This window comes from Macrotis lagotis, chromosome X, assembly GCF_037893015.1.
Source record: "Macrotis lagotis isolate mMagLag1 chromosome X, bilby.v1.9.chrom.fasta, whole genome shotgun sequence".
In the NCBI taxonomy this organism is placed as follows: domain Eukaryota; kingdom Metazoa; phylum Chordata; class Mammalia; order Peramelemorphia; family Peramelidae; genus Macrotis; species Macrotis lagotis.
This window is the reverse complement of record NC_133666.1, coordinates 645,187,698-645,211,889: the sequence shown is the minus strand read 5'-3', so window position 1 is coordinate 645,211,889 and position 24,192 is coordinate 645,187,698. Positions and strand designations below refer to the sequence as shown.

The 24,192-nt window shown below is 45.0% G+C and overlaps 1 protein-coding gene across 1 annotated transcript in view; it reads right to left on the bottom strand.

Annotated features, from left to right (window-relative positions):
• Positions 1 to 3,972: 3,972 nt before the first annotated feature.
• The window catches only part of EFNA2 (ephrin A2), a 93,026-nt gene continuing 72,806 nt past the window's right edge, over positions 3,973 to 24,192 (bottom strand). The window contains exons 2-4 of the mRNA XM_074204559.1: positions 17,179 to 17,474; positions 7,803 to 7,868; positions 3,973 to 7,123 (exon numbers count right to left, since the gene is read on the bottom strand). Of these exons, the coding sequence (XP_074060660.1) occupies positions 7,002 to 7,123; positions 7,803 to 7,868; positions 17,179 to 17,474 (484 nt within the window). The 3' untranslated portion in view covers positions 3,973 to 7,001. The remainder of the gene's footprint in view (positions 7,124 to 7,802; positions 7,869 to 17,178; positions 17,475 to 24,192) is intronic.

Sequence of the window (24,192 nt, the reverse complement as noted above, 5' to 3'; positions counted from 1 at the left end):
GATCAGGACAGAGGAATAGACTATCATCTCTGTGGCCCCGGAAGATCTTCTTTTGATAAGGAAGCCTAAGATTCCACCTGCTTTTCAAACTGCTAGAACACCGTTGACTCATACAGTCAGTCAATGGATATTATAGGTGTCTTCTAGATGGTAAGTACTGGGAATATACCCCCCCACCCCAAGTTTGCTTGTTTCTTTGGAGAACTGCTTTCTAGACTTTCCTCTTCCTTCTCCTCTCCCAGAACAGAATCCTAAGACCAGGAATGTAGTAAGCCATTTCACATTCCACTGCCTCAGTTTCCTCATCTGTAAAATGGAAATTTTCAGACTATCTACATCATGGGGAAAATCCAGTGAGATCAACTACATGCAAGATTCAGGATTTAAGAATTCTGATCTTAGAATTTTATTATTCATAATCTGGGATTCCATTATCCTGAGTCTTAAGCTTCTATGATTTGCAGTCGTAGATATAAGAATTCCATCTCATGATTTTGCTCAATGACTCTCTTCAAGGCTCCTGAGAAACCAGAGCAGAGGCCAAAGTCAAATAGGAGAATAGAGTGGGGGGGGCTGACCCAAGGAACTCTGGGATAACCAGGGCTCACCCGTCTCTCCTCGTCCGCAGCCCTCATTAAAAAGCAAAATGAGTCGCTCCCCCTCTTGCAGAAAACTTGGGAGGCTCGGCTCCAGCGTATTAGGCCCGAATTAATTAAGAGCGGATTGTTCCCATTCTGCTAATTAAGCTGAAATATGCAATAAACCCAGGCAATGAACCCAACCACATAGATACCCTCACACGGGTACACGTGTGCAGACACACATTGACTGGGACTGGGGGGGGGAGGATTTAATTAAAAGAAGAACCCATGACATGGAGTAGGGGAGAGGGCAAGGAAGGGAGTGGGAGGTTTGGGGCTCTGGTCCCCCTTTTTCTACCACATCATTGCCCTTGGACCCCAGCTTGTTTGTCTGTTTACTGTGCCCACTGAACTACACTGAGCAAAGTCTCCAACAGTGGGATGGAGAGAAGGACCACACGGAATCACCCAAGCTCCTGGTGACAGGTGGTAAGTGCTGAGAACTGGTAGTCCCCAAACCAGGGAGAGCGGGGAGTTAGTGTGGGATATGGATCAAGCTTCAGTCCCTCCCTGGCTTGGATAAGGGACACTGATGTCAATGATAAGAGTTAACTTTAAGATTTGCAAATATGATCCCAATAACCCTGGGAGGTGAGTACTGTTATTATCTACATTTCGCAGATAATAATAAATAATAATAATACAGACTGGGCAGTTAGGTGGTACAGTGGGTAGAGCACCAGTTCCAGAGCCAGGAGGACCTGAGTTCAAATGTGACTTCGTATACTTCCTAGCTGTGAGACCTTGGGCAAGTCACTTAACTCTGACTCACATCCAGGGCCATCTCCAGATGTCCTGATTTTATAGATTTTATAAGAAAAGTCAGAGATCAAGTTATTTCCCTTGTGGTCATAGGAGCTGGTAAGCCTTGAACTCAGACTCTCCTCTATTCTGGAGTTTAGACTTTATCTAGGGTTGTCCAGACCCAGATGACTTGAGAGGAAAAAGTGAGATTGGTAACTCAGCACAGCACCCCCTCACTCAAATCCAGTTCATGTGCTTGCCGTGATATGCCCTCCCTGATGTCAGGGTCTTCTTTGAGAACAAAGAACACAAAACATCATCAACGTTTTACAGATGAGAAAACTGAGGCAGAGATCATATGACTTGTCCAGAGTCGCACAGTTTGTAAGTGGCTGGGGCAGGATTTGAACTCAGATCTTCCTTACTTCAAGCCAAGCTCTTTTCCCCACCATGTAGTCTTTCTACAGTAAATAGAAAATAAATGGGGCAGAAAAAAAGACCTGCCTCTGAAAAAATACTTGACTTCTCTGAAACTCAAGTTTCCTTACCTATGAAAAAGGGGCAATAACAGCTGGAATGTTGGGAGTTCCACTTGGGACCAAGGGCTTTGAAAACTTTAGAGTGCTACATGAACATGAACCATTCAATCAGCAAGCATTTATTAAATGCCTACTGTATCCCAGTATCGGACTGAGTAGGAGTGACTCTTTTTATTGTTCTTTTCTTTATCCTCCTGTTGTTCTCACGTTCCTCAAAACCCAGTCATCATTATGACCCTTTTTGGTAGTATTTGGTATTACTATGTTGTAGAACAAAGCATATCCAATAAAAGTAGAGATAATCCCTTGGGGGGGATCAGTCAGGGTGGTTATTCTAGTGGCAAAACTCAGAACATCTTGGGAAAGCATCTTGCCTTCCCTTCAACTGGATTGGAAATATGGCTTTGGGGAACAAGATAGGATGAGTAAGAAGACTGGTGAGACCCACCTGGATCTGCCTTTCCTTGAGGTATGAGGCAAGGGTTGATGGGAGCCAGACCCTGACAAGCTATCTCACAGACTCCTGGTCTTGAAACCTCACAAATCACTTATTCCAATGTTACTTCATTGTATTATGTGTGGTGAACAAAGAGAGGTCAAGTGATTTCCCTTGTGCTCAGAGGAACTGGTTAAGTCTTAAAATTGAAAGACCTTGAACTCAAATCTTCCTCTGGGAGGTGGCACCATGGATAGAACTTTGGGTCTTGAATTCAACTCCAGCCTCAGACAATTCACAAGCAAGTCACTTCACCTCTCTGCCTCACTTTCTTCAATGTAAAGTGTTTTCTTAGTTCAGGCACTTAGTACTGATTACTTAGTACCTTAATAGTAGGTGCCATATAAATCTAATTATTATTAATCAATCAATAAACATTTATCAAAATAAATTGAAATAAACATAATAAACATCTACTATGTACCAAACTTCTTGAGAGAAGGGACAGGTTTTTGCCTGTTTCCTGGGCCATTCACTACTGAAATGGAATGAACTAAATGACAAATTCAAGATAACTAATCTCTAGAATTTTTAGAGTTTTAATCTCACTCATATAAAAGTATATGGGGGTTAGCTACGTGGTGCAGTGGGTATGCCCTGGACATAAGGAGATCCTGAGTTCAAATCTGACCTCAGACACTTGATACTTACTAGCTATGTGACCTTGGGCAAGTCACTTAACCCCATTGCCTTGCAAACAAAGTATATGGAGGGGAAGGGAATAAGAGTCTGGAATGATGGGAGATACGGTCTGGGATGAAGGTGTCTAATTAGAGTGTTATAAATTAATGGTTAGAGTTCATATCCTGTGAGTTTATCAAGGCCCATCAAACTTCAATTTCCTCATCTGAAAAAATGGAGGCAAGAATTCTATCACCATAAGCCTGTTAAGCATCAGAATTATATGAGTTATTATTATTATTATTATTATTATTAATTAAGGGGAAGATGCTAGAGGGCTCAGCTTTAAATAATGGTTTCTCTCCTCAGGATATACATCCTTATTCCTAAAATATAAAAAAAGGAGGGCTTCTAAATCTAGAGCTCATAAACTTGTTTTCTTCTTATATCAGAAAACTGCATTTTAATATAATTGATTTCCTTTCTAATCCCTTCCTTCTGATCAATTTCCTTTCTAAGTGTTTTCATTTATGCATTAAAAACATTATTTTGAGAAAGGATCCCCAAGTTTCATTAAACTGCCAAACGGAGTCCAGGACACACAAAAAGGCTAATTTAGAGTCAGCCTGGCAAAAGTGGACAGCATTTTTGACTTGCACTCAGCAGGACCTGGATTCAAATTGCACCTCTGACACATAGCAGTCGTGTATTCCTATGCCTCAGTTTTCTCATCCATAAAATGGTGGTAACGATGGCACTCCCACCTCGCAGGTTCATAGTGAGGATCATGTGAGACAGTGTGCAAAGACATCTGTCAACATTAAAATACTCTTGGAGTCTATACCCAGCATCCCTTGAAAATTTCTGCTGAAAGGACTTAGGACAGGTTGAGGAAGATGAAGCAGGACTCTGAAAAACTCAAATCCCACAAGGTTTATTTTTATTTTATTATAAAAAAATACAGATTCCAAAGTTGGGTGGTGATGGGCTGTAGGGAAGGGGCCAGGAGTGGGATCCCGTACAATGGGTTGGAGGAAGAGGCAGAGGGGAACCGAGGACGATGTTCAACGACTTTGAGACCACCAGGACAGGGGGTGGGGCAGGGCACACCTGTCAAACCAGACCACGGTGGGGGAAACCATGTCCCCTAAATTCTCCTTCCACATTTTTCCTCTCACTGTGTCCTTAGGGCCTCGTGGTTGATATACACAATATATATATAATATATATATATAAAACACAGATTAAGGAAAGGAAGATAGAAATATGAAATCTGTATAAATGTGTTTACTCCATTAAAATGTCTGAAGGATTTTTTTTTCAATTTTTGTCTGTCGGTTTTTCTTAGAAACTGTTATGAGGGGAGGGAGGGCACAGATGGAGGAGAAACTCCGACGGACAAAATGAGCTTATTGCAAGTTATAGTTTCTATTCTAAACCCACCCCAACCCCTTGAAAAAGGAAGAAAAGAAAAAGGGAGAGAGAAGAAAGACAGAGAGAGAGGGATTGAGCACAGAAAGGGAGAGAAGTGGGAGAGAATGAGAGGGAGCAGAGAAAAGATAAACAAAGACTGAGAAAAAAGAAAGGATCAGAGAGGAGAGACAGAGAAAAAGAAAGAAAGAGAGGAGGGAGGCAGGGGGGAATAGACAGAGACTGGGGAAGGGGAGATAGAGAAGAGAAACAAAGAGAGAAGAAAGAGACAGAGGAAAAATAAAGACGAAAGAGAGGAGAGAGGGAGAGAGAGAGAGAGAGAGAGAGAGAGAGAGAGAGAGAGAGAGAGAGAGAAAGAGAGACCTCCACCGAGTTCATTCTCAGCATTGCATTAAAAATAAATCACAGTATATACCTGCGGGCTCTATTTACAGAAATATAACGTCTGCTCCCTTCCTCAGAGACAGATTACTTGAAGCAATAGAATTGGTAGATTCATTTGCATTTGCAAAAAAAAAAGGAAAGAAAGAAACAACAGGGTCCTTAATAAAAAGGCCCAGCTTCAATGGAAGGCAGAGAAGGGGGTGCTGAACTGTGGCCTGGTGGAGGGACTTGTTAGATTTTCTCTCTGGGACCTGGGGGGAGACTCAAGCCCACACCAAGGTTAAGAACTGGAAAGGGAGACAGAAACCAGGGTAAGAGATGGGGGGAGGCTTTGTCTCCTCCAGAGAGGGCAGTGAGGATCAGGTTTCTTATTTTCTTAGAACCTCCTAGAGTCTCCTCTGAAGGCATCCAGGAGCCAGTGGCCTTAGTTGGGGATCTGGGTCAGTGCAGCAGGTCTGGCTGGGAAGAGCATTGGCAACTACCTCCCTTCGAACCCTTCCCTCCTTTCCAGGCTCTTGCCTCAGAAGCTTGGCTTCCAGTGGGGATAGGAAGAGAGCACCAAGATAACAAGGGGTGCTATCTCTCCTAAAGTCTACCACATGTGCAGGTCCCCAAGTGCCACCTCCACCTTCACCCCAATTCTGTGTCTCCCCCCCCCCAAAAAAAAGCCGACAGTCCTGGAGCCTAGATCTAGGAGATTCCAGATGGTCCATTGGAGCAGCCATGACCTTACTTGTTCAGGGTGACAAGGGAGGATAAAGTCAGAGATGGAACCTAGAAATCAGGAAAACCCCTATGATCTATGGGGTAAAGAGCATAGTGGGAAGGAGATGGGCCAGGGAGGCTTGCAGCTTTCCCAAGGTTGTGGACTCGGGATATATTTATTTGAGTGTTTTGGTTGATCACAGAGTAGAGAAGGTGATGAATAGGGGCTGGGGAAAGGAAAGAAATTGGGGAGCAAATCAGGAGTGAGGGATCAGATCCACAGTCAGGGACCCCTGTTTCCTTCCCCAAAGTCTTAATTGGATCAGAGGATGTGAGGTGGTAGAATAAATTAAAAACTAGAGTCTCAAATAAAACAATGAAAATACATTTAAAAAAAAAAGAATTGAGAGGTATTTCTACCCCGTCCCTCCCCAACCCACAGTCATCAGCAAGTGGCTAAGGTGGCTGGTGCCTGCCTCTTGTCCTCTCTCCATGCCCATATATCCCAAAGAAGTCTTTTACTGCGTCTTCTAACAGTCCTATGGGTCAGAGTACTGATCTCAGTGCATTTCTGGTAGGTCTTCCCCAGTTCCCTCCTCCTCTCCAGGCATCTACTCCTGAACCCATGGGCCAACAGCATTGATAACCCCTCCCCCCCCAGGGCATGGGTTCCCCAGTGATCTCAAGGACAAAAGTCTTCAATGAGCTCTGTCCAGGCAGCATTCAGTCTGGTGGGAAGATAAGGGCTAGACAGTGAGGTCAGGGCAAGGAGATAGATGGTCAGGAAAGGGATAGAACCAAAGGGTCTGGACCCCCTTCCCCCCGACCCCTGCTGTCTCTGGTCCTGAAATGACAGCTTGACTGCCATCTTTTGGGTGGGTGGGTGGGGCGACGTGGAGGGGAAAAGGAGGAGCAGCAGTTTGGGTGGCAATGATCAATGGCAGCCTCTTCTATCTCTGTGAAGGTCCCCTAAGCAGGTCAGAGGTCTGAGGGTCAGGGAGGAAGGGATGACAGCACCAAATCGAAACAAGAAGGACGTTCTCTATTTGGTCTACAAGCAGCTCTCGTTCCCATGCCCCAGGGTTGGGGAGCAGCTGTTACCGCCCTGGAGAGGCTCCCTAGAGCCTGAACCTTCAAGGATTGGAGGTCACCTTCCTGGGCGGCCATGAACTCAGTCCCTGGCAGACACCATCTGCTTCCTCCTCAGTCCTCTCTGTGTGGTCCCGAAGGTGGAAGTCTGGCTTGGCGGCTTCAGGGCCTTCCTCTCTGGCCTCCCAAAGGAGGGGCAGACAGGGGCTGAGGGGGGTTTCTAAACAGGTGGCAAGGAGTAAAGGAAACAGCAGGGCTGCCCCCCATCCCCCTGGGGTTCCCTCTGTCTTCCCCGGCTCCACCTAGAACAATGCCGATCCCTCGGTGCCTGGTGGCTGGAGAGCCGGGGGGCTAGGAGGTGAAGATGGTCCAAAAGACGGGCACCACAGAGAGGAATAGCTGGGACATCCTGAGGCTGCTACAGGAGTTATTGCTGGTGAAGATGGGCTCTGGAGACTCATACAGAGAATCGTCTGTCAGGGGAGAAAGGCAAAGGTCATGCTAGGGTGGGAGAAGAGGAAACTGAAAAAGGGGACTCCTTGGGGTTCCTTCCCAAGTCTGGATTCCCATCCTGGCTTCAACTCAGACCTCAACCCCTGCCTGGAACCTGAAGCCCCCTGGCCCAAATACTGACCCCTAACCCAGAGCCTGTCCCAGGTCTAACAATGACCCCTTCCTCCCATCTGGCTCTGGCCATAACCTCAACTTGACCCCTAACACAGACCCTTACCAAAGAGAGGAGAGAGAGAGACAGAGAGACAGAGAGAGAGCAGAAGGGGAAGGGAGGAGAGACAGAGAGACAGAAAAAAACTAGAGATTGAGTTAGAGAGACAGAGAGAAGGGACAAAAGAAAAGAGAAAGCATCTTCTCATGAGAAAATAGTTTGTTTCTCCCTCTGACTTTCACCAAATCTCACAGAATATTAGAGAATAGAAGGGGTCTTCCAGACCAAACCCCTCATTTTACAGAGAGGGAAACTGAGACCCAGAGAGAGGAAGAGTCTCACCCAAGGTCCCTCCCACAGTGGGTCCAGGATCCAGGCCTCCTGGTTCAGCTCCCTTCAGAAGGAGGGGAAACCAAGGGCATGTCCATCCCCTTTGCACCATCCCTCCCCGGCCCAGACCCCTAGTTCTGCCCAGACTTTGGACTTACTTGTTGGCTTCACGTAAACCTTCAGTTTTAAACAGGACTTGTCCACCATGTTGGGGGGAGTGGCAGCTACAAGAGCAAAAAGGAAGATGAGGTAGTTACAGGTTTAGACAGGACCATCACCAGGGGTCACTGGGAGGGGCACCAAGGATCAACCCAGGTCCTTTCCATGAAAGGATTAGAGATTCCGTCACTGTGGACATTGCCATTGTTTTACCATGTGCTATCACACAGTAAGTGCTAGTGTCATCCATTTGCTAATCTTCTGTCTAGTATGCTGTATCCTGCAAAGTCCTGCCTTGGGGCTTTTGCCTCTATTTTTCCCTCTTCCTGGGATACCATCCCTACCCTCTCTCTGCCTACCAAAAACATGCCACCTCCTCCGAGAAGCCTCCTACCCCATCATCTGTTATGATTATTGTAACTTGCAAATAAGCCAAGTCTCTCTGTGAGACCATGATCTCCAAAAGGATAAGAACTGAATCCATTCTTATCTCCTTCAACACCAAGCCCATAGTGGGCGCTTTTATTGTTTATCCTTTGTTCTCAAAGAGGACCATGATATCAGGGAGATGATGCCATGACATGCAAGGGAATCGAATTTAAGTGAGGGAGAGCTGTGCAAAGTCACAAGCTTCACTTTCTCTTCCCGAGCCATCTGAGATTAGTGACCAGATATGGATCAGGACTAGAGATGGCCCTGGATGTAGTGGGAGACCTTGGCCTTTCCAGTCTAAGATCTTTAACAGGTCTCAGTTTGACTGATGCAACTCCCATATGGTGATTAAGGCTAGGTAAGAAAGAAATGAGGCAAAGAATGGCCACTTTTAGTCAAAAAAATGAGGCAATGCCCATTCAGGAGGTTAAGTAAGAAAGAAATGAGGCAAAGAATGGCCACTTTTAGTTTAAAAAAAAAAAAGACAAATGGTTGGGCATTAGAGGTAGTTTAAAAAAATGACCAGAACACCAAAGAATCATTGATCTGGAGCTGAAGCAGGTACATCAGAGGCTCTCTAGGTCAACTCCTCCATTTTGCAGATGGGGAAACTGAGGCTCAGATGGAAAAAGGGCTGCCTCAAGTCATCCAGCTGGCCAGAAATACCAAAACCAGATCTCCTGACTAGGCTTCTTTCAAGGTTTTTTCTGATATTCCAGGTTGTACTCAAACAGGACATCCAAAACAGGGAAGGTTCAATTACTGTTAGGAAAGGAAGACAAAGCCAGACAGAGACAGAGACAGAGTGGAAGAGGGAAAGGAAACAGAGACAGAGATACAGAAATGAAACTAGAGATTTAGAGAGATGAGAGACATAAAAAGCAGAGAAACAAAGCCAACAAGGGAACCATGACAAAACCATGTTCCTCAACTTCTCCCTTCCTAGAAGGATGGATCTCTCAGAGATCGTTTTTGATCTGAATTGATTTCTCAAGTCTATGATATCAGTTGGCCCTTCTAAAAGGCCATCTTCTTGGGCCACAGCTCCTTAAGAGTGGAGTTTATCCTGCTAACAGCTCAATCGACAGTCGTCTTTCCCATTTCATAATCCTAAGAATAGTCCATCTAGATCCACTGTGGCCCCAATCATTCTCTCTGACATATTCTTATGTATATATTTGGCATTTCATCTCTTCTTGGACTATTGGCTGGATACAGGAGACTATTGGCTGGATACAGGAAAAAGTTAGATCACCTGGGTTTAAATCTCATTCTTACACCAATTAGCTGCATGACCCTCGGCAAGTCTCTGAGTCCCATTTTCTTCATCTGTAAATGGAAATAATAACACCTCATGGGCTTCATGAACTAATATATATAAAACACTTTTCAAAGCCCTTGTTAATTATCATCCTTCATCACACTTGTGAGATAAGGAATACAATGTCCATATCCCCATTTTACAGATGAGGAAACAGGCTTGATGGCAGTCTCCAAAGTCAGCCGATTTAGTAAGGGATGGACATGAGCAGCCGCCAGACCAGTCGACAAGGTTGTTTACTCTACCATGTACACAGCCCCTCTCACCTGCAGCCCCTCCTCAGGCAGCCCCACAGGCCCAGCTGGGCTCCTGCTCCCTCACAGAGCATGGCAGGCTGTTTATTGAAGGAAGCAGCAGGGGCCTCAGCCTGTTTTGGGGACCCTGCTGATGCAGCTGAGCTGGAAAAATAAATAATCAAACAGCTTGTCCGCCACACCTTCTCCCCTCCCCTTTTCCATCAGGAGAAGGAGAGGTTCCTGGGTACCTCTAACACTCAACCATTTGTCATCATTAAGAGATTCTGATACTTCACTGACCACTCATTCTAGGGCTTCTGGAGGAGGCAAAAGGCCAAAAGGTCAGCAATCTGGTTGGGGATCTATAGCAACAGGCAGCAGTGGCTGACCAGGTGGGGGTGGCAGTGAGGCAGTAGCTATTCAATTATTTTTCAGTCATGCCCAACTCTCAGTGACTCCTTTTGGAGTTTTCTTGGCAAAGATCCTGGAGTAGTTTGCCATTTTCTTCTCTAGCTCATCTTACCAATGAGGAAACTGAGGCAAATTAGGTGAAATGACTTGCCTAGGATCACACAGTTAGTGTTTAAGGTTGGTTTGAAGTCAAGTCTTCCTGACTCCAGGTCCACTGCACTCCCTTACTGCCCCAGTAGAAATGTGACAAATGTTTATTGACAAAATAATGGAGAGTGACTGAAATTGAAGTTGGGAGAGACTTGAGTTTGAATCTGATATATACCCTTACTTGTTGTGCGATCTGAGACAAGTCATTTAACCACTTTAAGCCTTGGTTTATTTATCTATGAAATGGGAATAATTATACTTGAAACTGCTTTCTCACAGGATTTGTGGTGTAAGACCTACTTTGTAGACATTGTAGGCAGTGGTTCTCAAAGGGTGGTCTAGGGTCCCCTGGGAGGTCTTGAGACCCTTTTGGGGATCCCTGAGATCAAAACCATTTCCCTAAAAAATATTTCATTTCTAATACAATAAATACCAATAGAAGACATAGAAACTCTTTGGAGAAGAGGTCTTCAATAATTTTTTTAAGAACGTAAAGGGGTCCTGAGACCAAAAAGTTTGAGAATTTTTGTGTTATAGAAATTATCAAAATCATAAGCACTGGAACTGGATGGATCTTTAGAGGTCAACACAACCAATGTGTTCATTTTACATATGGGGAAACTGAGACCCAGAGAGAGGAAGGGACTAGCCTAAGGTCTTATAAAGCCTAAGGGAAAAACTGCCAACCACCATGACAGCCCAACTGTGTGACAGATGAGGCTTTCCCTCCCTGGGGATTTCCCAGACTCATCATCAACTGGTTAAGTGCCGGGAGCCGGGAGCTTCAGGTCGGCTGGGGTGGAAAGTGCCTTCTCTGAGCCCGATGTGCTGTTAATTTCAAGCTCCGTTAGCAGCGTCGGCGGGAAGCCCGGCGGGAGCCCCAAAGACGACATTTGTGTCTCCCGCAGATGCTCATCTCCACCCCCAGTGGAAGAGATTGGGGCATTAGAAACCATCTCCAAGCACAAAAGTCAACGACATCCAACTGCCCTTTGATGAAGGGCCCATGCATGAGCTGAACCAGCCAGCTAGCAGCCCAAAGGGACCTTCGGGTCAACCTAGTTCTCTAAATCCCTCATTTGATTAGATGGAGATACTGAGGCTCGGATTAGAGAAATGAGTCAACCAAGGTCAGAGCTGGGAATTGAATCCAGATTGCTTGACTTCACTTATAGATTTAGAGCTTGGAGTGTCCTGGGTTCCAAAGCCCTCATTACAGATGAGGAAACTGAGGCTGAAAGGCTCACACAGCTAGTAAATGTCTCTGGCTGGATTTGAACTCAAGTGTTCTAAGTTGTTTTCCCTCTTATTTTCTGTTCTCTATTGTTCAAATCAAACTGATGGACTGTGCTAGATTAGGAATCAGGCAACCTGCCTCCAAGTCTTTCCTCTGACCCTACCTGACCTTGAATCTCCACAAGCCTCAGCTTCAAGTAAGGGGGTTGAATGAGATGGCTACTCAAGTCTCTTCCAGCCCCAAATCTACAACAGTCTCTGTGATTCCTTCTGGGAGAAATCATAGAATAGAAAATGCTTTTCTGAGCATGTGGGGTCCATGATCATCCTCCCCCCTGCTCTCAAACTTCCATTTTCAGCCTATTTTCATCTGGTGTCTTAATCTCTATTAAATTTCCACTTCTCAGGAGGGGTCGGAAAATGTCACTTTTGTAAAAAGAAACTGGTGTCCGAGACTCCCTCCCGACTGCAGCATATTTTTAATTACTTCTCTTTTCCCCCCTCCTTAGATTCCAGACACCAGTATCATCAAGCCTGGCTTGATTACATGAGGGTAAGTTGGACATCACAAGAAGTGTGAAAATGTCAGCCAGACATACCCAGGAGTGGCTGGGCAGGCCAGTCTCGGGCCTCAGCTACTTAGGATTCAGGGCACACTTGCCACTCAAAATTCCGCCCCTTTGAGGAATCCGACTTTAGTGGGAAGAATAAAAGGGCGTTTACCTCCTTCCTTAGCTTGGAAATTGGAATTCTCTTCCTCCCGCAGGCTCTGCGTGGCATCTGCTATCTCAACTTCTAGGTCAAGGTGAAGAGCAGGGATACAGATGGGGGGCAAGGGGAGTTCATTTGGGGCTGAAGGCCTTTTGGGGGCCCTGGAAGACTGGGATGTCCTCACTTGACATTGGCCCTCTCCAGCCCTGGGAAATTAGAGTTCCCTCACTTGATAATGCCCCTCTCCAGCCCTGGAAGATAAGGGTACTGTCATCTGATAGTGCCCCTCTCCAGTCCTCGAAGAGAAAGGTACCCTCATCTGATAGTGCCCCTCTCCAAGCTAGGAGATTAGACTGCCCTCACCTGATACTGCCCCCTTCTGCCCTGGAACATTAGGGTACCTTCAACTAACAGTGACCCTCTTTAGTTCTGGAAGGTTGGGGTGACCTCGTTCCACATTCCCCCACTCAAGTCTTAGAAGGAACCTGGTCAATGATACAGAGGTTGCTGAAGAAGCTCAAACCTCTGTTTGGGGACCACTGGTTTTACACTGTTTACCCAGGAGGTTCCTGTTTCAGAGAGAGCTCACCCCTGGATCTGGACCTAGTGAGTGGAGATCTAGCTCTCTTGAGCTAGAATTTTTCTAACAACTTCTTGGAGAGAGAGGTTCTTGCTTCAGTACCCCCAGGGATGAAGAACTCACTGACTCCTCAGTGGCCCATTCCCATATCAGGTAAGTTTGATTAGGAGAAGGAACAGAATCACCAAACCTCAGAGGGCAGCCAATCTAACCCCTATTGGGGCAAGAATCCTCTTAGCAGCGCTTGAGAAGCCAGCAGCCTTTCTCAAAGATCATTAGTGATAGAGACCTCCCACCTGACCTTTCTCCACTCTTCTCCACCGCATCTCCTAGCTCTGCATTCTGGGGCCAAGCAGACCACACACTAGCCTTTCAAATACTTGAAGGAAAGTACCCTATCTTCCCAAAGTCTTCTCCTAAACCTTCCCCTTTCCATCACTGTTCCCCGTGAGACATGGCCTCCAGACCCCTCCCCATCCTTGGACATGCCCCAATTTGTCAATATCCATCCTAAACTGTAGTCCCCAACCCACACACTGCACTCAGGTCTACCCAGAGCAGATGTCATCGTGGACAACAAGATGGTTGGTCATCTCTCCCTCATTCTGGACCCAATGCCCCCTCTCCAAGCAGTCCCTTTTTCTAACGCTTTTTCCACCCTTAGAGAGCTATAACTGTTAGAATGTTAGCATGATCTCTTTCCAATGTCCTCCCCTCAGCCTGCTACTTGGCCCTTCTGGGGCAACAAACTCAGTCACAAAATTTGAGAGTTGGAGTATCTCAAGGTCAATTAGCTGAAAGGAATAGCCACCACATAATAGACAAGTGGTCACTTCACCTCAAACTGGAGATCTCCAAGGAATGAGAAGGTGACCCACTCCAAATTAGGACAGGTCTTTATTGTTGTTTGTCCTTTGTTCTCAAGGAGGATCATGATATCAGGGAGGTGACACCATGACAAGCACGTGAATTGGATTGGGGGGGGGGGGGTGCTGTGCAAAGTCACCAGCCTCATTTTCTCCTCCAGAGCCATCTGAGTCCAGTGGCCAGATATAGATCAGGGGACTGGAAATGGCCCCATTCTGTGAGCTAGGTAAAAAAGAAATAAGGCAAAGAATGACCACTTTTAGTCAAAAAAAAAAAAGAGGCAATGTCCATTCAGTAGGCTAAGTAAGAAAGGAGATTGCCCTGAATGCAGAGGATAGCGCTAATTGTTAGGAACCTACATTTCTTCTTTCCTTCATCCCATCCTTTCTTCTTTCCTTCCCTCCAACCTTCCTTCTTTCCTTCTTCTCCTCCTTCCCTCTTTCCTTCTTTTCTTCCTTTTTATCTTCTTTCCTTTTTTCCTCTCCTTTCTTCATAACTTCTACTCATTGCTCCTATCTCTGCCCTCTGAGGCCCCCCGTTTGTTCCCTAGCTTCTCAATAGCAATATATTCGGTTCTCTGCAGTTTATATTTTATATAGAGGGGAGAGAATTGGTTCTGCTGGGCCCCAGAGCACAGAAAAAGAATAAATGAGAGAAAGTTACAGGGAAAAAAGGGCTCAATAGAAGTTAAAATTTCTTAATAATGAGATATCTTGCACAACATAATGAGTTGCTTTGAAAGGTAGTGAGCTGCCTGTCACCAAGATTCACAGAATTATAAGAATTATAGGCAGAAGAGACCCATGGGGATACTCAAGAGCTAGGAGGGTCTTCAGAGATCTTAGTTCAACCCTTTCATTTGATAACTTAGGAAACTGAGGTCCAAGTAGCTTGAATAACTTGACTAAAGTCACACAAGTAGCGTCAGAAGTGAGATTCACACCCAGAACTTGAGTGTTGCCTCCTCTGTTTTAACGATCATTTCTACTGCCTCTAGGTCATTTAGTCTAATCCCTTCATTTTTATAGAAAGGGCAAAAGAGGTCTGGGGGGCCTTGTGTTCTGACACTGACAACTGTCTGTTAGGGGAAAGGTATTGGTTCTTCATCTGAGGTGGGAAGAGGTAAAAAGGGAGGAGGGTCTCTTACTGCTGTTAGTCTATGATTCTTCATTCCCATGAGGAAGTCAGCATAATGCCTAACAAACAGAAATGCATATTGACCCATCCAAAAGTCGAAGAAAGCTATGTCTTGATTTTGGCCTAGAATTTCTCTGCCAGCTCTTCTCTACACCCTGTGCCACCAGGTCCCAGCCTTCAGAGTCATATGTCTGCCTGCTTCTATCATCTCTTTTCCCCTGGGTCGGAAGAGTAATGAAGCAGAAAGAGAACTGGATTTGAGATCAAATCCTCCCTCTGCTTCATGTGACCTTGGGCATGACACTGACTGCTCAGGGACTCAGTTTCCCTATTTGTAAAATGAAGGACTTGGATCCCTGTGGTCCATTCCAGTTCTGAGAGCTCAGCTCTTCTAACCCCTTCCCCAGCCCCTGTCAGTAAGGCTGTGCACCCCTCCTCCCTGGCAGGAATAGCTCTGAGTATAAAGACCATGCTCTAGGGAGACTTGGAGATCCCCACCCCCCCCGGGGCTCCCGCAGTTTCAAATTAAACTTTATTGGGAGCGATTTTCCTGCTTCCATTTTATTTTATTTTATTTTAATTCAGGGAAGAAAAAAAGGTGTTTAAATTAAGTTCCCTTAATATCAGAAAAATTACATTTTTCATTCCAAGACAGGAGTTTCATAAAGATAATTATTGTAATTATTCGTCTTATCTCTCGTGACGAATATTATTTTTATTACAAGCTTTTATCTTTATCTCCCCGGTGAAAGGTGGGGGGAAGGGAAGAGTCATAAAAAGGGGGGTAGGGAGCTTTGGAGAAAGGGGGTCCTGACAGTGCCCCCCTTTAGGCCTTCAGTGGGAGGGCATCCATGTAGGAAGGGCAAGGAGAGGCAAAGTTCCCTGTGCCAAGGCCTCCCGAGGTGACAGATACCGAGTGTCGTATTTTCTATACATTTATGTTCAAACGCACAGACTTGCATGTTATCTGGTCTGCCGAGTATATTCACATATAGCTATTCGACCTTATATGACATGGAAGTGGGGAAACATGGGGCAAGTTAGAGAGAAGAGTCCCTAGAGCACCCTGGCCTCAAGTGTTTAAAGTCACAGTCAAGTTTCTCAAGGTGACACATTTTGTCTATGGATGTATGGATACATACAAAGACTAGTGCAGGTTTCAACATGCCAAAGATATATGTGTGACATAGATTGCATAGAGGTTCACAGTGATCCCAGGCTGAAAAGCATGTGTCTGTGAAGAAACTGAACCCTACCTTTGACATTCTCTGTCCCCAGGGCCCCCCCCCTCACTCTCATGTCCTATATTCTGTGGTTCCTCCCAATTCCGACAGCTCCCCAAACTGGCTTTGAGTATCAGCCAGAAAACAAAACCAAAAAAACCCCAAACCCCAAATTTAGAGTGAATCAGCAATAGGGAATCTTCAGTACCCACCCCAAATTCTGTCCTGTGCAATGATGATGACAGTCTATTAGTTAGTCCATAAACATTGATCAACACCTACTACGTGCTAAGAACTGAAGCTACAAAAAGGCAAAAAACAAATCCCTGCTGTCATTCAAGGGGCTGACGAGCCAATGGGTCACCTCCGACTGAAACCCAAACCCAAGCATTTGGGGGAGTTATCCCTTGGTGGTTGTTTTTATAGTTCTTCTGTGAAGAAGCATCATTTCCTCCAGCCCCAGCAACTAAACTACATTCTCCCTACGTTTCTAGATTATTCATGGCATAACACCTCATGCCTTTCTGTTCCAGCTAGAGGAGCCTTTGAAGGTATTTAAAAGCAAAGAATTTTAAATACCAAACAGAAGAGTGTTGGAGACAGAGAAACCACCTCAGGCACTTCTTAGTGTTGTGTTCCTGGGCTAGTCTAAACCTCAGTTTCTTCATCTTTAAAAGGGACACAAATATATATAAAATACATAATAATATAATAAGTTATACAGTGCATAAATACATAATGTCTGTTGTACCTACCTCCTGGGGTGGGTATTTTAAGTCTCAAATAAGATTTTATATATACATATAATATATATATATATATATATATATGTATATTAAGTGCTTGTGACTGAGTAAATTACTACACTTCTGTGAATCTGTTTCCTCCTCTGTAAAATGCATCTGATAATGCTCCTAGCAGCTATTTTGTCATTTGTCGAGGACAGACTAGGGGACATCTAAGTCTCCTCTCAACTCTGGATCTATAAAGCCTATGCAAGCTAGTCATCAGTGATGGAGATTTGTGTTTCATTGCCCTTCCAGCCTCCCCAGAAAGGACCCCCACACTCACAGATATAATAGTAGTCATGTCCTGGCCGGAACTCAAAGCCCAAGGAGAAGGGCGTGAAGAGCTGGAACTTCTCGGAGAACTTGAGGGGTCCATTGGGCGCTGTGGGCCGGTTACACTCCCAGCGCTTGAAGCCCTTCTGCCTGTGGTCACAGGAAGCATGGCCCTCGTCGCTGACCATGTACAAGACGTACTGCTCCATGCGCACAGCCGGGGGCAGCGGCTTCTCATAATGGGGGCAGTAGATATCCAGGTAGTCATTGATACTGACTTCTACTGTGTAATCACCATGGTGAAATCTGGTGGGAGAGAAGAGACAGCAATGGTCAGGGACATGGCCCTTGGTCTAGAATACCCCAGGTCTACTGAGACTTGTCCAAGTCCTTCTAAGATCCCTCATCTGAAGGAGGGTGGCCAGGATGGAGACTGTGTCCTAAAAGGGAAAAATGAATATAAACAATGATAATAATAATAATTTGCTGTTGTTCAGTCTTGTTTGACTCTTTCATGACCCCATTTGGGGTTTTCTGGGCAAAGATACTAGAGTGATTTATCATTTTTCTTCCTCCAGATCATTTGACAGATGAGAAAACTGAGCCAAATAGGGTGAAGTGACTTAGGGTCACACAGCTAGCCAGTGTTTGAGGTAGGATTTGAACTTGGGTCTATTTGACTCCAAGTCCAGCATTCTATCCCCTTGGGACACCTAGGTGCTTAGCTGTGAATAAAACCATCATCTGCTCTTTTAGACTGGGGGATACAGGGAGACCCAGACTTAAGAAAAAGTTACCATTGCCTTCTGACCCTGAGATTCTGTGTCTTCCTAGCTTCCATTCCGAGCCACATGGACACAGCTCAGTAATGCGAGGAGGAGAGACTAACAACTGGAGAGATCTGGGCCAGCTTCATGGAGGAGGGGGTTCCTGGACCAAGTCTTGAGAGAAGAGGATTTCCAGAGGTGGAGATGATGAGGGAGGGGATCTAAGGTATAGTAGCTGAAAGGGGGTACTTATGGCTGCAGAGATAGGCAGACGATGGATCAGGGAGGACCCTGAATGCCAGACTAAATAGTCTGAATCTGAATCCTAGAGCAACAGGTGCCAGTGGAGAATTCTGAATAGAGCAGGGAGAGTCAGAGGTGTGCCTTGGCATCAAGGGTTTGGTACCTCTATGGAAAATGGCCTGGAAAGGCAGAGATACAGACCACATGGGAAAAGAAGAAAAGGGCCACAGTGGGGGTGGTGGCTATCTGAGGGTCATGTCTTGTTCACTCCACTTTGAGAGCTCTCCATAATCTCCTTTCTCTGCTCCCCTAATTTAGACCCATTCCACCTCTCCCCTGGATTGGAGCATTAGTCCCCATTTGGTCTGGTCTCTCCCTTTTCCTGATCCTGATGGATTGGTGTCAGGGAACTGGGCTGAGAACCAATGACCAGCCCCTGTGAAAACTGATGAGTTTTCAACCTAAGGCCAGATGTTTGGGGGACAAAGGAGGGAAGACCTTGGGCCAGATGTTTGGGTATGCTCAAGCCAAATGCTAGAAGAGCCTTAGGTCCAGATGTTCAGGGGTTCTTGAACCAGACTTTGGGTCCCACTCCGTCCAGATGTTTGAGGCACCGTGAAGCCAGATGTGCAGTCCTCTTTGGCCATTTGTTAGTCAAATGTGGTTCTGCTCTCAGCCCCTGGCATGGGGTGGGGTGGGGTGTGGAAGAGAAGAGAGAGAGAGAAAGTCCTTAATGTCAGACAGGGAGGAGGTTGCCTCAGTGGAATAAACCGGGTAGACCAGGATTCAGACCCATCTGGCTGGATTACATTCCTAGCCTAGCAAGGAACAGGGGATGATACAGGGTGGGGGAAAGGGTGACAGGAGAAAGCCTGGGTGAAAGTGTGGTTCCTTAGGACAAACCCTGAAGTTGGAATTTAAAGATCTGGGTTCAAGATTCAGTTTTGTCCCTTATTGTGGAACCTTGGTTGAGGCTTTCACCCTCTGACCTGTTTCTTCCTTGGAGTTGAGAACACTGACTCCATCGTCTTTATAGGATGAGGCTAAAGGTCTAGGAGCTTGGTGAAAAGTGAATCTAAGACCTGACTTGAATTGAACAGCACAGGAGAGATCCCTACTGCCTTCTCAGTCTCCACTGGGGCTTGGTGCAGATGTTGCTAATGAGAGATGGCCTGTGCACAGACCACCTCCCTGATGTCTGACTGGGTATGGCCAAGACTTCAGGGGTGGCCCCATCCACCCCAGAAAGCATCCCCAAGGAAGACTGAGAGCCAAGAGATTGGGCTCCACTAGGCTCCTGATGCTTTGGCTGGCCCTTACCTGAGAGCCCATACTCCTGCTGGGGCACAACTGAGAAAGATTATTTCCTAGGCCAAAACTGGGGGGCAGCTAGGTGGTGCAATGAATAGAGCACCAGTCCTGGAGTCAGGAGGACCTGAGTTCAAAACCACTAAATAATTACCTAGCTGTGTGATCTTGGGCAAGTCACTTAACCCCATTGCCTCATAAAAACCAAAAACCATAACCAAACAAACAAAAAGACCCAAACTACCCAAAATATATCTTGGAAAAAATGTGAAAGGAACATACTTGGTCAGGAAATCATGATACCAATTGACATGACCTGCTTGCTTAAAAACTCTGATATGAGTCTATTTACAAATACACAGATACATGAAATGATTAGCTAGCAAAATGAAGAGAACACTGAATGTGGAATAGGGAAGACCCACCCACATATTTATTATGGGTGTGATAATGAGCAAGTCACTTAAGCTTTCTAGCCTCAGTTTTTTCATCTGCAAAATGGAAATTTTAAAAAAGTACCTACTTCCCAGGGACATAGTGAGACTCTAATGGGATAACTTTTGCAAAATGCTTTGCAAAATTCATATTACTTAAATATTGGCTTTGTTAGTATTAAGGTCAGAAGTAGAGTTTATGCATTGCATGTCTGGGATCCCAAGTTCAATTTCTGTTATCTCCAAATGGGTTTTCAGGCAACCAGGTGCAATGGTTGAGTTTGAAGTCAGGAAGACCTGAGTTCAAGTACTGCCTCAGAAATCAGCTAGCTATGTGACCTCCTTGGATAAGCCAATTAACCTCTGTTGACCTGTTTCCTCCTTTGTAAAAAGAAGAAAGCAGCTTCGAAGGCACTTTGTAATTTCCCATCTATAATCCGATGTGAAAGAACATACATGCATATATAGACTAATCTAACTCGAGAGAAATAATTGGGGGTGCCCTGAGGAGTGGGGATGGAGACAAAAGATTAATTTTCCCTATTTATAGATTACAAAAGATCCAATAGGATAATATATGTACAGTGCTTTGCAAGCCTTAACATGCTTCATAAATGCTAGCAATTTGTGTTGTTGTTATAATAATAAAAAGTATTATTACTATTATTGGAGGAAGAGCATTGAATACCAGAGTTGAAACTAGGAATTATCACACCTAGAACACCGAGAATGATCCCACCTGCAGGTCTAGTCATGGGGTGAGGGTGGGAGGCTCTATCTCCCTCCCAAGTCCTAAGAATTCAGCATTCATCACTGCTGGAAGTACAGGGAAAGTCAGATCTGGGAGTGCACTAGTTAAATATTTAATAACCAGCTCTCCCCCACACAAAAATGTATACAACACACTTTTAAGTTTAAGGTACAATATTAACATTTTCTCTCTTTTTTTCCTTAATTAGCTAAATAATAAATCAAGTTCTGATTTATAACATTTGCTGATTTCTGGGGCTAAATGCTCACGTTGAAAATTTAACAACAGGCTCTCTGGCACACCCCTGGGTGAATCCCAGGAGTGGGGTGTCATGGTGACAAGATCCTGCAATGGGTGACCAGGCTGGCTATACAATGTGCAAGTGAGGAAGCTGGTACCCTGGCACAAAGCCCCATTCTTCCAATACTAGTTACAGCTTGATTGAACATTTCAATATCACCTACCTTTTGTTTGTTTATTTTAGCATTTCTTTTTTTTTGTAAATCACACTTTCCCACAGGAACACAATTATACTTAAGAACTGTATTCTCAACCATGAACTTTATAACCAAAAAGATGTGACCCATAACCATATTTATTTATCTATAATAATTTAAAATAATAAAATCATGTTTCCAGTCCTATATAGACATAAATTTCCTATACACAAAACTTCTATTAGGATTGTTTCCTCAGTTCTAAAATGAAAAAATTAGACCAGCTCTGCTATTATATTCAAAAATCCCTCCCAGTTCAAACAGTCTATGTTCTATCTTAGAAGGTCCAACATTCTCTATACTGTGTCATAAGGTTGCTCCTAAATGGATTTTTCCTTCTCTCCTCTAAGCAGACAAGTCCTCCATCGATGTCTCCAGACTCCAACTCTCTCCTGAGCTCAGATTAACATTCCTAGCTACCTTGAGGAAGACATTTCTACCTTCACCTCAAACCAACTCCAAACCAAATGTTCCAAAGCAAACTCATTCTTGGCACCAAGGCCCAACTCAGCCGCTTACTCTATATAGGATTTGGCAAATCTGTCATTTCACTCTCAGGAATCCAACTTCTTCAGCTGAAAATGAGAAGGTTGCACAAGACAGTCTCTGAGCTCCTTTTCAGCTCCAAATCTGAGATCTAAAGTCCTGCCTCCCCCAGATTTCTATGTTTGGTTCAGGGAACCACCATCTTCCTCATCCTCCCTGGACTGACTGAGTCAGTCAATAATAAAGAGCCAAAGAATGAACAAGGATTAAGGCGCTTTAAGCACATAAAACAGAGAATATCAATGTTAGAAGGGGTTTTAAACATAGATCAGGTCAGCTAAGTAAGACCTGGAAATCTAGATCAGCAAGATAGCTAGGAGAAATCTTAGAATATGGACTGTCAGATCTGGAAGGATCTTTAGGAACACAGGATGTCAGAAGGGAGAGGACCCTTAGAACACAAGACGTTAGAGGTAGGAGGGTCCTTAGAACATAGGATGTCAGAGCTGGAAAGGTCCTTAGAACACGTTAGAAGTAGAGGACCCTTAGACAACAGGGTGTCAGAACTGGGAAGGTCCTTAGAAAAAGTGGGTCAGAGGTGGGTGGGCCCTTAGGACACAGGATGTTAAGAGGATTCTTAGAACATAGAGTGGCGGAGCTGAAAGGGCCCTCGGAACACAGGATGTCAGAGCTGGGAGGACCCCAAGAACACAGTCCACCTTTCCAGATTTATTCCATACTATCTCTCTTCCCAAGTAGTTCTAATCAAACTGGCCTAGGGGGTTCCCCTTACACCCCTCGTGTCTTCACCTCTATCTCTTAGGATCTCTAGCTCCCTTCGAAGTTCAGCTCAGGTGCCTCATTAGGCCTCTCCATATTTCTCTAAACCCCACCTCATCATCCAGGAAATCACGTGGTCTGTGTACACTATTTTCCTTGATAGAGGATAAGCTTCCTGAGAGCAGGGACTATTTCACACTTTTGTCTTCTGATTCCTCAACACCTAATCCACTGCTTGCTCCTTCATAAGTATTTAAAAACACATTGTTTAAAAGCACAGCTGGTATGAGATGCTGGAAAAAGGAAGCCTTCTCCTGGAGAATCAGCAGGGCCTTATCCAGAACAAGGCCAGGCAGACTAGCCTCAGTTCCTCATGTGACAGACAGGGTTATCAGGTCCATAGATCAAAGGATCTGCCTGTAGATATTTTTACCCAGATTTAAGCAAAGCATTTAACAAAGTTTCTCACAGTTTGCTTGTGGAGATAGAAAGATAGGTAAGTGGGTTTGAAACTGGTGGAGCGACTCAGAGATCCTCAGAAGAAAGAACCTGGGGGAAAAGTCCGTGAAGGACATGGGAAGAAGATCATAAAAGAAGAGGTGAAAATCTAGGTTCCAATCCAAGGTCAGTGACTAACCTTTGGTGTGACAGTAGGCAAGTGGCTTCCCTTTTTGAACTTGTTCACATTTTTGTGAAATGAGGGGGATAGACCAGGTGATCTCTAAAATATCTCTGCTCAGAGATTTTGTATTCTGGGGCCCTCCCAGCTCTGACATTCTGGATTCTAAGGGCCATCTCAGGTCTGATGTTCCTAATTCTAACGGCCCTCCAAGCTCTGCCATTCCCAGTTCTAAGGGCCTTCCTAGCCTGGATATTCTATGTTCTACAGTCCCTCCCAGCTATAACATTCTGAGTTCTAAGGTCCCTCCTAGCTATGATTTGCTATATTCTCAACTCCCTCTAAGTTCTGACATTTTCTTTTCCCAAGGTCTTTCCAGCTCTAACATTCTAAGTTCTCGAGATTCTAAGGTCCCTCTCAGCTGTGACCTTATGTCCTGTGTCCTCAAGGCTACAAAGTCTGGAAGGCTTCAAGGAAGAGGGCATCCCTTATTTCAGGGTCAAAGTGTAGAAGCCCATGACCCTGAAGTGAGATACAGATGGCTCTGGGGGAAATCTCTAATGGGGCCTTTGGGATAGCCTCAGGCACAGGTCCCCTTAATTATTTCATTTCTCTCAACCAGGGCACTTTCATAAATCATTCAAGCCTCCTTTTGATCTGGGCTAATGAGGTTTCTTGAGCTAGGGTTTCAATAGGTGTGAAGATAGTTCATCAGCTAATTAAAAAAATAAAGCAGAGGCTGGGGAGGGGTGAGGAAGAGGGAGAAAAAACAGGTGTCAGGACAGGAAGGCATAGGGGATACAAACAAAGTAGTAAGGGGATCCTAGCCTGCTTTCACACCTCCACTGTCTCTAGCTGAATTATTCATGAGACCCCAAGAGGGAGCCAGAAGTCAGTCCCATTGTAGAGATAAGGAAACTGGGTCCCCTGGCAATTGGGGTGGGGGGGTTATCAGCTGTTCAACTGAGAACCTGAACCATTCAGAGCTAGAAGGGACTTTAGAAGGGATCCAATATCGCCTTCCTCCCTGGGCAAAAATCGCCTCTATGGTATCTATCACGCCTCCATGGGCACTGTGATGATTCACAGATTTAGAGGCTTTGAGCCCAGACCCCAGATTTTACAGATGAGAACATGGA